The sequence below is a fragment of the Chenopodium album genome, chromosome 4 (assembly GCF_948465745.1).
Source record: "Chenopodium album chromosome 4, dcCheAlbu1.1, whole genome shotgun sequence".
Taxonomy (NCBI): Eukaryota; Viridiplantae; Streptophyta; class Magnoliopsida; order Caryophyllales; family Amaranthaceae; genus Chenopodium; species Chenopodium album.
The window spans coordinates 75,206,236-75,223,995 of record NC_137837.1 but is presented as its reverse complement, the minus strand read 5'-3'; the positions used below and the strand labels follow the sequence as shown (position 1 = coordinate 75,223,995).

The 17,760-nt window shown below is 36.2% G+C and overlaps 2 protein-coding genes and 1 non-coding gene across 5 annotated transcripts; 1 reads left to right on the top strand and 2 right to left on the bottom strand.

Annotated features, from left to right (window-relative positions):
- Positions 1-321: 321 nt before the first annotated feature.
- On the bottom strand, positions 322-394 carry TRNAA-AGC (transfer RNA alanine (anticodon AGC)). Its single transcript has one exon. It is a non-coding gene; the product is annotated as a tRNA-Ala (tRNA).
- A 2,319-nt stretch (positions 395-2,713) lies between these two features.
- On the bottom strand, positions 2,714-4,838 carry LOC145629342 (21.7 kDa class VI heat shock protein-like). 2 transcript variants are annotated; one of them, XM_081681917.1, is made up of 3 exons: positions 4,073-4,838; positions 3,526-3,704; positions 2,714-3,164 (listed from the first exon to the last, which is right to left on the bottom strand). In XM_081681917.1, the coding sequence occupies exons 1-3, from the start codon at positions 4,380-4,382 to the stop codon at positions 3,132-3,134; spliced, it is 522 nt and encodes a 173-aa protein (XP_081538043.1). In that variant the 5' UTR covers positions 4,383-4,838; the 3' UTR covers positions 2,714-3,131. The 2 variants fall into 2 exon arrangements, with proteins under 2 accessions (XP_081538043.1, XP_081538042.1); XM_081681916.1 differs by lacking the exon at positions 2,714-3,164 and having other exon boundaries at positions 3,353-3,704; positions 4,073-4,835.
- A 4,917-nt stretch (positions 4,839-9,755) lies between these two features.
- Positions 9,756-17,209, top strand: LOC145629341 (formin-like protein 5). 2 transcript variants are annotated; one of them, XM_081681914.1, is made up of 7 exons: positions 9,756-10,604; positions 12,915-13,653; positions 13,737-14,367; positions 14,450-14,649; positions 15,503-15,738; positions 15,834-16,728; positions 16,847-17,209. In XM_081681914.1, exons 1-6 carry the CDS (start codon positions 10,455-10,457, stop codon positions 16,692-16,694), a joined length of 2,817 nt encoding a protein of 938 aa, XP_081538040.1. In that variant the 5' UTR covers positions 9,756-10,454; the 3' UTR covers positions 16,695-16,728; positions 16,847-17,209. The 2 variants fall into 2 exon arrangements, with proteins under 2 accessions (XP_081538040.1, XP_081538041.1); XM_081681915.1 differs by having other exon boundaries at positions 16,826-17,209.
- The last annotated feature ends 551 nt before the right edge of the window (positions 17,210-17,760 follow it).

Below are 17,760 nucleotides of genomic sequence, written 5' to 3'. Positions count from 1 at the left end.
GACACAATTACTAAAAAATATACCTGTATTTCATTTTAAAAAGTCGGGTAATAAGAGTTGAGGGGTACATGTGCATGCATATGTGATCATATGAATATATGAATACATCTAAACTATACAGTGAAGATCGATATTGTGATACATTTATTAATTAATATTGATAAAGTTGAGTTGTATATCTAGTTACAAAGCGGTTGTCACAACTCACAAACAAACAAAGCTCGAATGGATAATGAATCACGGATCTGAGTTCGACAAGAAGGGATCCTACGCAAAATCTATCAACAAGAATTGAAAAAATACATTGAAAAGAAGCAAAAATGGAGATGCGGGGTATCGATCCCCGTACCTCTCGCATGCTAAGCGAGCGCTCTACCATCTGAGCTACATCCCCTGTTGATGACTTAATGTTTTCAACGTTATTTATTTTCTAAAAATTTCTTTAAAAAAAAAAACAGTAATTATATAGTAAATACATTTTTTTTTTAAATAGATAATGGTAACACATTTTTGTTCGAATACTATTACTATTTTTTTTTTTAATAATGTTTATTTTTTTTCTTTTCATTTTGTTATTACTACCTCCGTTACACATTAAGTGCAACATTTTCCAAAAAGAGATGCTACATATTATCTGTAACAAATGAAAACTTTCCTCTTTTAGTAAATTTTTTGTTTTAAATTACAAACCTACCCTTACTTAACTTTAATAAACACATCAAATCATATGTTATTAACTAATCAACCAAAATTAATTCATCACTTATTAAATTCCAAACCCACATTCTCTCTCCTTACTCACCACCACATCCACCACCAAGACCACCACTTTTTCTCTCTCTTCTTTTTCTCTCTTCTATCACAACCACCGCACCACCACCACCGCTGCCCCTCCTCGTCAAAGTCGCTGCCCCATCTCCCCCTTGTTAGAGTGTTGCCATCTTCTCTTCACATGTAAAGCTGTCACCATAAATTGAAACCCAAAAAAGAGAATTTGAGATTGAGCTTGAAAACTTAGATCTAGAGCAAAAATGGTGAAAGATGGAACGATTCCAGAGGAAAGGTGTGGTGGTGGTTACAGGGTGGGTGTGGGGTAGCTTCGCGGTGTGGATGCGAGTTAGGTGGGGTGGATTTCGGATCTTGGTGGTGGCGAGAGGGTGGTAATGGCAGGTTTCGGGTAGGTTAGTATGCTGGTATGGTGGTTTTGCTTTGTTGGTATGGTGGTTTCGGTTGTTGGTATGGTGATTTCGGTGGTTTTTGGTGGTTGGTATGCTGGTTTCTATGGTGGTTGTTGTGGGTGGTGTACGCAGGTAGTGGTGGACTGATGGTGCAGTAGGTGGTAGCGATGATGGGATGGAGCTTTTTAATTAATTAATTATCTAATAATCACATGCCCATACTTTTGTTGATTAGCTTTTTCATTTTTTTTCTTGGGAAATGTGCAACCCCCTTTGTTGCACTTAACGTGTAACGGAGGTAGTAATACAAAATAAATGTGAGCTTATTTTACCAAAACTTATCTTATAACGGATCTTATAATTATGAACTCGGCAACTCTAGGAAAAAGATGCTTACCTTTTTATGACTCGATAAAATATGTAACATCTTAAAGAGGGAGCATATGAAACTAGCTACAAATCATTCTATAAATAAACAATTTTCTCCGTGCATAATATTGGTGAGATTAAGGTCTCCCTCCATACTATGGATGAGTCTATGATACTAGTCATGCTACGTGGTGGGCAAAAAGGAAGTTAAGTGGAGTGAGTGCCATTGCACATTTGCACTTTCACTAACCCAAAGTGCCAAACAATCCCCACTAGCTGCCCACTTGGTCATACCCAAAGTCCCAAAGTGCCAAACCTATCTAGTAAATAACGCCTTATTACACTTGGGAGTACACAATCACATTACTGATTAGCTAGTTATAAAAGGGTATGTTTGATAAGTGACTTATTTATTCGCTTTTGATTTTGAATACTAGCTTTTTTTTTTTTTTGTTGTTAAATTAATTACCTTTCTATACCCTTAAGGTCATTTTGTATGAAACAATTGCCACCCAATGTTTAACTTTACGGAACATATTTATTAAGAGCGAACATTAAAAAGGCAACACAAATACAACCATTACCCAATTGGCAAACAAGACTAAAGTGTAAGAATTGACACCTTCGGCGTGGGTTCGAAACTTGTCTACATTATATTGCACAGGTAGAAGAACGCTTAGGGAAAAAATGGTGTTTGCGTTGGTGTTGGACTGTTAGTCTTGCTTTCTTGTCTTTAATTAATCAAGACAATACTTGAACTTTAATTATGTTACAAAATTGGTTTTTATGGAATATGAACAAAAATTTAACAGCAAACTTTAAAAATGTAAGTCCACTTATTATATAGGAGATTTCTGAAAGGCCTAGAAACAAAGAAACTTCATCTGTTTGAACAAGTCATGTATATATGTGTTTCTTTTTTCGGCCGCCTACATTCCAGAATTTGGCATAACTTGAGCTTATTGCTTACATCTCCTGGTTTAGATGTGTATTCACATTAATGAAATATCTATGACTTGTTCCCTTTCGTCTTTCTTCCTTATTCGAAAGAAAAAACAGAAGCAAACGAGTTGTTTGCTACTGATGTGATCAGACTGATGACATACAGCTACATGTCTGCTGAAATTCAGAACTCTGTATGCTTAACATAAGTTTGTTTTTCCTGATTTGTTTACAGAAACTTCTAACAGCAGTTCTGCTTGCTAGTATAAACCTCGAAACGAGGATCAAACTTTGGGTTTACACTGTTATAAGTTATTACATTGCAATGATAAATGATCTAGGCCATCTAACCAAGTACTTGTGCTCTTTTGGGAGCTTCTGCAGAAATTGTTACACTTTCAGAGTTTCAGCAGTTGGACACTGCACTCTGCAGGATAAATGGTTTTGCTGAGAAACAGTACACTCTCAGATTCGCAGTGCAATGTTGCTCGAGCAATTTGAATCTAGTTTTTATCAGTTCAATATAATCTTAATGAATGGAATCGTCTTCAGAGATTTCTGTTCCCTGTAGTTAGTTACTTCTAACACCGATGTGTTGAGAAGCAAGTTGATTAAGTCAGAACCATTTTTCCCCTTTGTAATCTACACTCTTCCTTTAAACTTCTCTGCATTACCCTGAAAAACAAAAAACAAAGAAATAACCCATAACATTCAGTTTCGAATTAGTCCTTTTTAATGTTTCATGAATGTCAGCTCTGCATCCTGTCATTCTGTGAGTTCCTACTGATGTTTCCTGTGTCCCCGGCCCTGTTAACTGTGAGTATTGCATCGATACACATAATTTTAACTAAAAGGTTCTTGGCTCCATAAAAAAAATGTCTTATTATGCTCAATTTCTCATGATGTGTTGTGTGTTTCATCAACTTACAGAAGTACTGAGCAATTCTCAGTCTGAATCATCACCTCGACGAGTAGGACTAGTTGATGATTTCATAGGTATTTTTATCTCTAATATTATGTCATTTTTAACAGTTACCTCTGGCTTCTTCCAATCTGCGTTCTCTGGCAACTCAATCCTTCGAACAAACCCGTGTTCCCACCAATGACTACTTTTCCAGTCCCTTGCCTTAGGATCAGATGATTGCTTCCATTGTCCACTAACTTCAAGTATCTTTCCCTTCTCCACACACACCTGTACAGAATCTTCTCCTACTCCTGCATAAGCATACCATTTGTGCTCATATAGTTAAAGCATAGACGACTATACAATCGAGTTTTTTGTTTTAGCAGATCTTTTCTAACATGTTAACAGCTTAACATAACATTAACAACTAATTATTTGAATATCAAATTATATACTGTATGATCTTATCTAACATGTTCGCAGTATGTTTTCTTTTAGGCATTTAATGAGATTATGGCATAAATTCAAGTATTCAACCAAGGAAAAAATGTTCAAATTATACATGAGCTTATCTTACATGTTAGCAGTATGTTTTCTTTTAGACAATTAATGGAATTATGGCATAAATTCAACCAAGGAAAAAATGTTCAGAAATTCAGAAAAACAGAAAATAACTCACCAGGCAATTCTGCTTTCAGTACATACTCTTTATCATTCTGAGACCAATCAACCTGATTATTTCCAGAAGCTCTTAGAATAGAGAGCAAGACATCAGCCTCAAACTCCCACAGAGGAAAAGCGTCAGAAGGATCGAAAAACTTGCCAAACAACATAGGACTAAAGAATGATCCATCACCAAATACTTTACGGATTGCTTGGTTTCCTTTCGATAAGAAGGCTTGGAAAACCTCTTCTGTAAGGGGCACAATCCATTTATGTGGTGTTCGATCTTCAAGGTGAACGTCGATCTGTCTGCAGCTAGCCATCATCACAGGAAGTTGTGTAAGAACCTGAGTTTGAGTAATGTATTTTGGTACTAACTTTGTTTTAGAGTGTAGTTTTAGTTTTATTCTTCTTATAGTCTTGAAGGAAAATCTTTTAGTAAAGTAAAAACAGAACAAATTCCTTTAGAATCTTTTCAGGAAATTTAAAGATAACAGAATATTTCTTTCTCCATCAATTTCCTCTCATTAGCATGTCACAACTTGTATTACTGGCTCTCTGATAAAACTAGGAAATAGTCGAAATTCCCTTTGTTTTTCGCCGTGATTTTAAAGGTTTGATTAACGTGCACACATTTCCATATTTGAACACTCAAAGGGTGCATAACATTTCACATGTTGCTGTCTCCACCTCTTGTAATTGTTCTGTTTCAAAGGAAAAAAACAAGCTAGAATTTGGACCTCTTTTGCTCTTTCTGCTTAGATTCTCTAGTCTCACCTGTCAAAATTGTTAATGTTATAGTCATAAAATTAAGACAGACTGCTTAAGTCCGTCTATATATAAACATTTCTTAAGGAGATAAGCACGCGTTAACCATCACTTGCCTGTAGAAAGCAGTTTGTTGTTGAAAGTAAGTAGAGAATTTTAATGGATCCAATGAAGGTACCATATTCTTGGATCTTGGCAGATATTGTAAATTTCATGGTTAATCTAGTAATCTAAGTCTTTTTTTAGCCACTAAATGTGTTAGTGGTTGTACTTACTATTTTGAAATAATGCATGAGGTTTCTTTGAAAAAGATTCATCAAGAAAAAATCAGTTGAAAAAAATACATATGATGTTAATGATAATGCTATATGCCTATATGACTCGATCATTTTGTGCACTAACAAATTTGATGCAATGAGCAAACAGACACCCTTGGTTACGAGTGCACCTGACTCTAGGTGCATCTGAGTGTAAGATAACTTAAGAATTAATCCAGGCTTTGATCAATGTTGTTATGCACACAATTACGAGCTTTTTATTATTTTTATAATATTATGGTAAAGGGCGGTCTTATGCTATATGTGATCATCATGAATATAAGCCTGTATAGCAAACATACAATGTGAGAACAGAATATTTTTCAAAGACTTTATTTTGGTGTTAGTGATGAGGCATCTTCTCGCATCTTCAGTTACTTTTCTCGATTGAAAATCATGTAATAAAGAAATTGAAGCATGATATGGTATTATCTCTTGATTTATAGCATCTTAAGAGTGCTTTTAAAAAAGGAGGGTTTGGATCAATCTAATAGATGCTTTTGTCTTCATGGCCTAAAAAGAACATTATTATTGTAGTCACTTTCTAAAGTGGTTAGTGCACCACCAAAATATTAGTGAGATCATGGCTAAATAGGTAGTATCCATCATAGAATACTTTATTTTTAGCATATAGTATGACTTATTTTAGTGGAAATTCTTTTGGGAGATTTGTTTATTGTGCTCCTCTTCTATGTAGCTGTACTTTTGCACTAGGATTGATTGCAAGATACATGTCCCTGTTGGATTCCTCGGCACCCACCTATGTTTTTTTTTTTATTTTTTTTTTTTAATAGTGCCTCGTCTTGTACTGACTAATTTAGATTCGAGTTGGGTCAGGTCTCAATGAGAAACTCGATCTCTTACTATGTGTTTCAGTGCAGGTAATCACCTACAAGTATACTTTACGAAGTCATTAAATGGTTTTTTTTTTTTTTTTTTTTTTTTTTTGTTTCAAGTTACTTCTCATGAGTTAAGATGATAGTGAATCTTGTGGTATATTCTAGATGAACTGGTTTGTATGCAAAGTTGCAATTGCATGAATGACACTTAGTAATTTGTAAAGACATTAACAAAGGTCAGATTCTCTGGCTTTTATTACAATTATTATTATCTCCATTTAAGAGTTAACACAACCGTTTGAATACTCAATTTTATTTTTTCACCGTTTGGGTACTAACAATTGAGTACCCTTGGTTAAAAATTGAGTTAACTTGTGGGGCCCACCAAAAAAAAACATATGCAGCTTTCTTTCTTCTTCCTCCCCTGTTCATTTTCGCTATTCTTTTCCTTTTCTTGAAAATTGTTAGCATGGTTGGGTGAGGAAAAGGGCTTGAATTGTAGCCAAATTTGGGGGAAAAGACCAGAATCTTAGCCTTTTATTGATGTATGTATGATCTACAATAATCTATTTGTTGTTTTATTCTTTATTTCGATTTTTTTGGTGTTTGAATAGTGTAATTTAGCGAATTAAGGTTTATGGTTTTTGGGTTAAAAACGACATTGCAATGGTGATTTGTTGTTGTTTTTTCGAATAATTTGTGTTTATGATGTAGTATATTGCTGCTCTTTGTGATTGATGTTGTTGAATTGTGGATAATTGTTGTAGAAATTGCGCTAGGGTTTGATTAAAATGATTATGTGTGTCGCAAAATAGGGGAAGTGTTGCTCAAAAGTTTTATGGGTGAATGTTGCAAATTTAGTTGTTGTGGTTGTCAATTTGAAGTATCTAACTTCATATTATGGTCAGTTTAATCTGTTGTCAATCTGTTTTTCCCTTTTTTTTCAATGGTATAAAAATTATAACATGATTTGTTTTATTTATTAGATTTCCTAATTTCACTTTTCTCTTTGCAGGTGTTCAAAACACAAGGTTGAAGGAGGATAACTGTTCTTGAGAAAGCTGGACTGATTTTCTGAAATTCTTGTTCTGATATTTTTTTTTATGGGGGCGGGGGGGGGGGGGGATTCTTGCTCTGAATTTTACCTTACTGATATGGTTTTCTCTTTGGTGAAGAAGGATATTTTTATGGCATTTTTTGGTTACTTTTAAGAAGAAAATTTAGTGAAATTTTCCATTTAATTTGATGAATTTTACTCAAAATATTTTTTTTAAAAAATCATCAAAATGAATTAATTGAATATAAAGTGTCTCAAAATAAAGGAGTATAAAAATAATATACTATAGCAAATTATATCTTTCAAAAAAAAGGGGGGTTCTACATAGTACCCCTAAGGTATTCACTTTTCCAAACTATGCCCACCATTTTCAAAATTCTATGTTGTAACCCCAAGGTACCTTAAGTGTGTACGGTGTAACCCTGCCATTAAGTTGTTGTTAGCTAAAACCCATCCCTCACGACCTTGCCCTCACCACCCTAACTAACGTACCTAGCCACCACCACACTCAGCAACCGCCACACCTAGCAACCGCCACACACCAACAACCCCATCATCGCATATCGCCTCACCCGCACCAAAGAAAGCGTTCAAATGAATGGACGAATTTTATTCAAAATTTTGTAGAAAATTAGTGTAGGGCTTTAGTTTAATTGGATTTAAATTGCAAAATAATAAGTTGTTGATTGTTGTTTTCGTTTTGAAATCAAAGAGTTTGGTTCAAAACAATAGAATACCCTAATTTTTTCCCCCAAATTGATTTTCATTGTTAATTCATTAATTTTGGTTCAATTAGTTTAAGATAATGCACAAAACTTGTTTTAATTGTTTTTTCCGATTAAATATACACAAATATGCATATAATTTTGGTCGGAATTTTTCCAATGAACGGCGGTGGTGGCACATTAAGTGGTTTGCTGGGTGTGGTTTGTAGGGTGGGTGCGGTGGCTTGGGTGAAGTCCGGTGGCTGGGGTGGGGTTCAGTGGGTGGTTCGGTGGGTTTGGAGGAGGGAAGGGTTGGTGGTGGGTGGGTTTGCAAGAGGGAGGGATTTATTTTTATTTTTTTAATAGATTTTTTAACAAAATTTAACGGTATTAACTTTAGGATTAGTGGAGGGGTTACATCGTACACGCTAAAGGTATCTTGGGGTTATAACGTTGAATTTTGAAAATGGGTGGGCACTGCTTGGAAAAGTGAATACTGTAGGGGTGCTGTGTAGAAAAACCCAAAACAAATATAGCAAAGTATACGGGTTCCATAATGTGCGGGTGTAGTACCTTTTGTCCGGTATGAGTATGGCAGCAATTTCAAATACCCATGTTTCATAGGCTACACTGCTACAGTGCTTTACAGGTTACGAATAGCAACAGGTCTGTTTATTTGGGTTAACCTTGAGTTGAAACGGTTTCTTGTTAGTAACGATTTGGGTTAAAATGGTCACATGTTGTAAATGGTTCATGACTTCGTGTGTAACAATTTACGGCCTAAAATTATTATCGAATATGGGTAGAGATGTCAATTCGGGTATTCAAGTCGAGTTCGGGTCGGGTCAAATTGGGTCTCAGGTCAAATCTGGATTAACTGATCAAGTTATGTTGGGTCAATCTAGTCTCATATCAGGTTTAGATTCGAGCCGGGTCAATTTTGGTTCAGGTTGTTTCGGATTGTTCACCCTTTCAGATGTAGGTTGGGTTCGATTTGAGTCAAATTCAGATCGGGTTCAATTTCAATACAGGTTGTGTTGAGTCGGGTTTGGACAGGTTAATAGAGGGTACATTCGTGTTCGAGTTAAGGTTAGGTCAAATAATTATTTGGTTGGATAATCTTAAAGTTGGATCATTCTTGGTTTTGGTTCAAGTTTAATTCGAATAAATATCGATGTGGTCAAGTTGAACCTATATAATTACGTCTTCCATAATTTGATCAAGCTTATCAAGATTTTATTAAACCTACATACGAAATTATAGAGAACAAAAGGTATATAAGCTAAACAAATTGTACCAATATGTTTTTAAGGTTGTGGGTTTACAAAATTGTACCAAAATATAAGCTGAACAAAAGGTATATAAAAAATTTATTAAACCTTCCATGACTCAGGTCAATAACAGGTTCTAATTGGGTCGGGTACTAGTTCGGGTTCGGATTGTTGTCTGGTCGGATTAAATCGACTGACGGCTATGATCAGGTCGGGTGCAGGTAAGTTGGGTTCAAATCATTACCGGTTCTGGTCAAGTTCCTGGGTCGGGTCAATTTTTGACAGCTCCAGATACGAATCGTCTACGGTTCAACGATTTTCATGCAAATTTGGATATGCGTTGAATATAGTTTGGTCAATTATCAGATCCCCATTGAGGGGCTCTAAACCATTCAGATGATCTTTACCCAAAAAGAAATTTACGATTTGGGTTAAAAATTAACATCTTTACTCAAGATTAAAATCGTAGAGGTATCAATTCGGGTACTTGGATTGGGTTTAGTTAAGTCAAGTCTATTTTAAAGTTGAGACATGCTAAATTATTATGTCTATTTGAGTCGAAATTCAAATGTTTTTCGAGTCAGATTAGAATGAGTCAATCGGGTTAATTTTTAACACCTCTTCCGTCAAGAGTCCGAGTCATCTATGTCAAACTAATTTCTTGGTCTCGACCCGGTTCCAAGCCCGAAATCAAAATGAATGAAGTGGGGACTTTGGTGGTATTTGGGCGGCCATTTCCGCGTTGTTTTTGTTCCCTTTATTCTCAGTTTCTTAAGGAATGAACATAGATACTCGTTTGAATTTAAAAACCCCCAAAATATCCTAAATTTTAGGGAAACAAAATTGAAAATTGTTACAACTTCTCTGGTTAACCTTTTTTACAATTACGCGGTCAATTAATTCGGCCTTCTGAAGTTACGTTACAATTTCTTTTCAATTGTTAGATCCAGTCAATTTTCAAAATTCTGAGTCTCAAACACAACTTGAAATTTCTTGATGACGCATGTACAATTTACAAAACAAACGCTTTTCTCTTGCTGATTAAAACGCTTGTAGGTTGAATTCAATCGATTTTCTCAATTGGGTTCGTTTTAATTTGGACATTTTGATCGTTCTGCAACTGGGTTGAAATTTTCTCAATTGGGTATTGCTGGAAGTTAAATTTTCTGGAATTAGGGTTTGAGGTTCAGCTTGAAATTAGTCAAATTGGTTCAAATTTGACAGTTTATGGCAATTTGTGTTAAGAATTGAAATGGGTATTTTGGATTTTTGTAGCTACTGCAAAAAGGGGGAAATTTTTTGCATTTTTCTGAAGTTATTGGAATCCCTTTTTTAGGGTTCATGTTGTTATTGATTCAAGTGCCAGGTAAATTTTGAGGTTCTGGGTTTTATTGATGAGATGAAAAGTATTGTTTGTGTTTGGAATAGTGAAGCTACCGAAAATGCAAATAAAAGATGTGGGGTGTTGTATGGTGCTTGTTCTTGTGTTTTGGTCTCTTTTGGGAACGACCCTGGAAGATAGGACAGTGATCCGGGAAATACTTTCTGGTTTCGAGCTCGATTCGGCTCCTGAAGAGTTTGATCAAAATTTGGTATGAGATGTGATTGTCTTTTTTATTGTTGAGCTTATTAATTTGATGTATCAAAGTTTATAACTTTATACATATATATGAACTGCATTAGTTTATGGAGCTGTTTAATGTCTGATTTCTGTGTGATACATTTATAGTGTTATAATTTGATGGCTGCTTAATGTCATGTTGGTTTGCCAGAAGATAGCAGGTTAGAGTTCACTCTTTATCTTGATGGTACTTGGATTGTCCATCCCTATGTTATTCACATTAGACTAGATGAAAAGATGGGTAATTTTGTTAGCTAGCTTCAGTCCTATTCTGCCGAACTAAGTGGTAACTAAATGTCTTGTTATCCTGCACCTTCGACCATGATGTTAGAAAATCAATTAGTGAATTTATGCTTTGTTGTTCGGGGCAAGGGCTGCATCACGGCTACTAATAGTATTCCTGATTGGCTGATTGTCAAGAGAGTTCACGCCTGATTTATAGTTCTTGCACTTAAGAAATCGCAAGAATCTGAAAATAATCAATGTTTAAAGTATAATGGTATTAACCACAAAGTACTTAGTAAGCTGGAAAACAGAGTTGAAGTTGCCAAAGCTAAATTAATTGAGAGGTCAAAATGAGTTTGTTCTCACAAGTCACAACTACGGGGTGAGGAATTTAGAATGGTGTTGATTTTGGAGCATATCATGACAGGCATATCGATTTTGTTTTGTACTCCTGTTCCCCTTAAAGTTGTCCCTTTAAGTTCACCCCATACCATAATGGTCATGAGAGACCACAGCTCTACTCTCCCATAAGATTTGGTCCCTCCAATTTTTCTCATCAACTCCACCAAAATTAATTGTAATCACATAAGGCAATTTTAGAGGGATAGAGGGAGTTATGCATCATGGAATAGGAGGGTCAAATAGCTCTGGCTATGTCATCCTCTAATATTTAAGTGTGATGATCAGCAGCTGGAGAGTGTGTACTGAGTCTACTAACAATATAAGTTTAGGACTCAAGCTTTTCACCTGAATCTAAGAGATAAATGAAGCAATATTTACCTATAAAGGTTGATCTTTAGTGGAAATTTTGCTTGGTTGAATGGCTGTTGGCTTGTTGATTAACACTTGCTTAGTTAGGTTGTCTAGTCTCTGCTCATGCAGTTTTGAATGATGGTCTTTTCATCACCTTTCATTAAGAACTTAGCTGCCTTTCTTTCATTGTCACAAGAGAAATATGCTGGCTCTGTCATGTTTGCCTAGTGCTTGAGTTTGATGGAATGAGTTGCTAAAATGCTTGTGGGTGGTTTGAGTTGTTAACTTCAATAAATATCTTTTTCTTGGCTTTGATCACGTTGATCCTCGTATATTGTGCACAAGATTGAGGTCTCATTTTACAAGTAGAAAAGACGTGAAAATGATCACCTCATAAGCCTAGGAAGTTTATTCTCCCGCAGCCAATAGTTTTAGGGGGTGGAACTCCCATCGGTCTTGTAAGTGGTCTATCTCACTTCTGTCATGGGCATCGTTATCCATTTTACTCATTTCCAACCACAAGAGGGGGGGGGGGGGGGGGAGGAAGGAATTAACAGGTCAGTAGGATGTTGTGTCCTTTTTCTTTTGGTGCTTAAGGCATATGGCCAAGAAGTAATATCTGATATATGATCAGTATGGTAAGCATCTGGCATATGTAGAATAAAGTGGCAATCTTTGCTTCTCTTTTAAAACTTATTCCATTAGTTTCACTTAAACAATAAAAAATAGAAAATAAACAAACTAATATTCTTTTCAAATTTTGTTTCCTAGATAAGTTATCATATTAAAATTTTGACTTTGTTAAAGAAATCTGAACATGAGCTCTTATATACAAATAAATCTGTCTAGATTCTTTTTTGCAGGCCACTTTAAGTCTATAAGTTACTTGATGAAAATCTTTTTTGAAGTAATTCCTTGCGGATTGCCTGTGCTTCCTTGGTAAATTGTTCTGTTCTAGGCATTCTGAATTTGCTTAAGTTACTTTTCTGATGTTCTTAGTTTGATAACTAAGATTCTGTGCCATACTCTTGGGAAATTGGGTTTTACTTGTGGTTCTATTACATTCTATGTACTTTTTTAGGAGGAGCTATCATTTGTGTCCCTTTGGCTTCAGATTCACTGTTTTATATTTTAATATCCCCCATCTAGATATTTCTCTCTCTCTTTTTTTTAATCTTCCATGGGAGTGAGGAATGGGCTTGCTTCATCTGTCAGACGCTTATGCTTCCTATGATTTTAAGATATGAGCCTTTACATACTGCAATTCCTGACTGTATATTAACCTGATAATGTGCTCTGACAGGTGGAGGTATTAGCTATTAGTTGCAGTAATGAGTTGATACATGTGAATCAAATTTATAAAGGTCTTGGTTTTACTGAGCCAGATGCTTCAGGATCAAAAACTGGAAAAATTCTCAACAGTCAAGCATTGACAGAGATTAATGTTCGGAAAGCTCTCAGCATTATAGAGCCACAGAAAAAGAATAATATCTTCAAATGCTTCAGGGATAATTTTCAGATCTCCCCAATCTCCGGTGAAGATGCCAGTCCAGATGGTTGGTTTCATAAAGATCTGCATTCCGTACACCTAAAGCTGAAGCCCACTGTCGACTCAAGAAGGCTTTTAGCTGAAGTTCCTTCTCCATCTCCATCTCCTTCTCCTTCTCCTTCTCCTTCTCCATCCTCATCTCCATCTCCTTCTCCTGCCTTTGCCCCTTCTCCTCAATCTTCTGGCTTTAAACCTTCTGGTCCAAAGCGCAAAGCTCCACCTCCACCAGACATTTTTTCCTTTCCAATAACTGTTCCCAAATCTTCACCAGATGGTGGACATTCTGAGTCAGATTCCGCAGCAGACACTGGCAGCAAAGACCACAGCCGCACTACAATTGTTGTTGCTGTTGTTGTTACTGCATGTGTAACATTTTTCGCTGCTTTAATCATATTTTTATGCTGTCGTAAAGCTTTTGGCGGAGGTTCCAAAATGGAACATAAGGATGACAGACCCCTTCTAAGCTTAAGCTCGAGTGACATCTCTGCTAATGGTATTAGTTATCTGAAATATCTTTTTTGGAGTTGAAACTTACAAATTTTAATGATGTACTGATGTTTGACGTTAATCTTTCAGGTTCTTCACCAAAGTTTTGGACTTATGAAAATTCTGTTCAGAAAGGAAATTCTGTTTACTTGAGTACAATTGGTGGTGTCTCTTCAGATGTTAAGTTATCAATGGAATCTGCTAACAACGTGACAGCAAATACTTCCTTTGATACTTCAAACATGTCTAGCAATAATAATGTATCATCAGGGCTGAAGCCACCTCCTGGAAGAATTGGTGTGCCTACCTCTGGAAAGCCTCCTTTGAGGCCACCCCCTGGGAGAGCAGATCCCTTGCCACCTGAACGCCCTGCTTCCTTGAGGCGAGGTCCAAGTACAGGAGGACCACCTCCTCCTCCTCCTCCAAAGCCCCAAGCAGCTGCTCCTCCTCCTCCTCCCCCTCCTAAAAAAACAGCCCCACCTCCTCCTGGGCCTCCGCCACCGCCACCAGCTCGTGGAGGGAAGCCTGGGCCCCAAGCACCACCACCGCCAAAGGGTGGTAGTACACCATCTCGACTCCCACCAATTGCAGTCAAAGGTAGCAGTTCTGCTAATGGGGATGATGCTTCAAAAGCCAAGCTAAAACCGTTCTTTTGGGACAAGGTTCAAGCCAACCCTGAACATTCAATGGTTTGGGACCAACTTAAATCAGGGTCTTTCCAGTGAGTTTCCTACTTAAATAGATTTGTCATTTTCCTGATCATTGATAGTGCAGTGTTTATAATTCTTCAATCAACTTTACAGGTTCAATGAAGAGATGATAGAATCATTATTTGGTTTTGCCGCTTCTGAGAACAAAAATAATAAAAAGAAAGAGTCTTCCTCTCGCGATCCACCATCACAATTTATTCAACTTATTGATCAGAAAAAGGCACAAAATCTTTCTATCCTTTTACGGGCATTAAATGTTACAACTGAAGAAGTTCGTGATGCTCTGCTAGAAGGTGATGTTACTTACTTTTGCATAAAGCAATTCACTAAAGAAAGGGGGAAATGTTAAAATTTCAAGCTTATCATTGTCATGCACACTTTTCTTAGCATTATTACGCCTTGTCTTGTTAGCCTTATTGATTTTAAATTAAGCTCTTATTAGGTCTTTGGAATATACGCATTGTTAAAAAAGTTCTTACATTAGTGTAAACTTACAGTCAAAGTTTAGCCATCAAATCTGACTAGAAAGATTCGTACCACATCATACTTTAATCAACTTGTACCAGAAATTGTTCTGGGAGAAAACTGATTTAAAGGAGGCCTTTGTCGTAATCTTATCTAAGTCACATCATCTTATTTTAAAACTGTCTACTAAAACCTTATTTTATATTTTTATTTACTACGTATTATGTTTTATGTGTTCCTAAAATTATGTTTCATGTGTACCTAAACTTTCTCAATTGATATACGTAGTATTTATAATTCTTATACGGTTATGCAGGGTTGTTTTCCATGAATGTAGAACACTCCCTATTTTTCGGTTAATAAAAAGCTAATGCAGCCTTAAGCAACAAAATAACACGTGACTCAGTCATAAACTCCTGTAATATCCTTTTAGGAAATACAGTGTATATGTATAATTCTTGTATATAGCTCTTAGGAGTTTGAACTTGTTCATAGAAAATCCCTTTACTGGCTTCTAAACAAACACAAGAGCAGCATTATTTGCTAACATACTTTTATGGTTTATGATTGATGAAAGATTCACTTGAAAGTCCCTGCTACCAAACTTTCAAAAAGAAGAGCAACAGTATATGTATAATGTATTACTTGCTGAAATTTGATTATTTTGCCATCTTTTTTTAGGGAATGAGCTTCCTTCGGAACTCCTTGAAACTTTGTTAAAAATGGCTCCAACCCAAGAAGAAGAACTGAAACTGAGACTTTTTGATGGTCAAATATCTCAACTTGGACCAGCTGAGCGGTTTTTGAAGGCTCTGGTGGACATCCCTTTCGCATTCAAGCGAATGGATACTTTACTTTTTATGGTTACTCTACAAGAGGAAGCTACATCAGTGAAGGAATCCTTCATAACTTTAGAGGTCAGTATCTCTGAGTATCCTGATAAGCTCTAAATTGATTTTATTTGCTCATTCTACTCTTTAATTCTATCTTCATGTCTTGCATATCTGAGCAGGCTGCTTGCAAGGAACTCAGAAATAGTCGCCTTTTTCTGAAGCTTCTAGAAGCTGTTCTTAAGACTGGTAACCGTATGAATGATGGAACGTATCGTGGTGGTGCTCATGCGTTTAAGCTGGATACATTGTTGAAATTGGCCGATGTCAGAGGAACAGATGGCAAGACCACACTTCTCCATTTTGTTGTTCAGGAAATAATCCGCTCAGAAGGTGTGAGGGCTGCCCGTGCTTCCCGAGAGAGCAAAAGTATGTCCAGCGTTAAGTCTGAAGATCTTTTGGAAGATGTTCCTGATGATTCTGAGGAGCACTATCGCAGTCTTGGTCTTCAGGTTGTTTCAGGAGTAGGAGACCAGCTAGAAAATGTCAAGAAAGCAGCATGTTTGGATTCAGATATTTTGACAGGAACCCTTACAAAGCTTGGAAATGCTTTGCGTAAAGCAAAGAACTTTCTCAACAAAGAAATGTCAGAAGTGGATGAGCATAATGGTTTCCACCGAGCCCTTAAAAGCTTTGTAGAGCTTGCTGAGGGGGATATCACTCGTCTGTTGGAGGATGAAAAAAGGATTACAGCTCTTGTAAAGAATACTGTTGATTACTTTCATGGAAGTTCTGGAAAGGAAGAGGGATTGCGTTTGTTTGTTATAGTCCGAGATTTCTTAATAATGTTGGACAAAGCATGCCGAGAGGTGAAGGAGAAGCCGAGGTGGCCTACCAAAAATCAGAAGAAACGAGAGCCTCCGTCGAGGCAAACGTCTTCTGAAACCCCTCGAACACCATTTTCTCCCGATTTTCGCCAAAAACTTTTCCCGGCTATTGTAGAGAGGCGAATGGACGATGGTACAAGTTCAGATGATGATTGAGGACACACTGACACAGTATCTCTTGTAATTGTAGGTATGTAAATTTGCAGGATGTGCAGACTTAAATTTGAACACATGTAGATTTTTCTCAATCCATTCGAACTAATTTCTACTTCAACTTCATTTTTTAGTCTTTTATTGTGTTTTTGCAGATTTCAGCTGGGGATCAGGAGGACTTCTATTTGGAATCCCTAGTCAAGAAGATCAACAGTTATCATCCAAACTCCTTCTGAAGTGAGTTTTTCAGGAGATCCGACATTAAGGCGTATAAAATGTTAACAGTTCCTCAACTCTGCATCATCAGTTCATCACAGATCCCCCTTGTAGAAATATACCTTCAGCTCGTATTCTCCTAGTGACTCGTGCTTAGCTACGACTTTTTCACCCTGTAATTTATTTTTAATTTAATTAATTTAGTTCATTTTTTGTATGATCGTCTATTTGTCTGACTCTGTAGATCACAATTATTGCCTGGCAGTTTGAAACTATAGAAAAGATTCTCATTATAAACTGAATTGTAAATTTTATCATGCAAATGCCTCATTGTACGCTTTGATCCATTTACAGGAGCATTCAGTTAAATTCCTCAAGTAGTCTTTCTAATTAAAAAAATTGTTTGATCATTTCGTAAGTCATAACCAAATACGGTATCAATTGCATAAAAGAACACAAATTTAGAAAGCTAATTAGGCAAAAGCCGATGAACGCCCCCGGGGCGTTAGATAAGAGAATTAAAGTGGAAATATTAGAATAAAATTGACATTAATTACACCAAATGACACGTGATTTCAAACCAAATATTTTATAGAAATGTTGCACAAGTTTTACTGCAAAACAAAGAATAAATGTAATAAATCTGCATTACAACTATAATTTTTATATTTAGAATTGTGATCAAATTAGCAAAAAACCAAACTTGAGTAGAAATTTAACACAAACATTTCCACAATTTTCACAGTATTTTCATTCAAATAGTCAAGATCATGAAACATGAACAAAATGACGTAAATGATAAACATAAATTTGGATACATCCATTTACAAAATTCTTTCCTTTCAAATGCTAT

Coding starts and splice junctions, on each gene's coding strand:
- LOC145629342 (XM_081681916.1), bottom strand. CDS start 4,382: ATGATGGCTAGCTGCAGACAGATCGACGTTCACCTTGAAGATCGAACA. Junction 3,705..4,072: donor ACTGAAAGCAGAATTGCCTG/GTGAGTTATTTT, acceptor ATGCTTATGCAG/GAGTAGGAGAAGATTCTGTA.
- LOC145629341 (XM_081681914.1), top strand. CDS start 10,455: ATGCAAATAAAAGATGTGGGGTGTTGTATGGTGCTTGTTCTTGTGTTT. Junction 13,654..13,736: donor GAGTGACATCTCTGCTAATG/GTATTAGTTATC, acceptor TTAATCTTTCAG/GTTCTTCACCAAAGTTTTGG. Junction 14,368..14,449: donor CTTAAATCAGGGTCTTTCCA/GTGAGTTTCCTA, acceptor TCAACTTTACAG/GTTCAATGAAGAGATGATAG.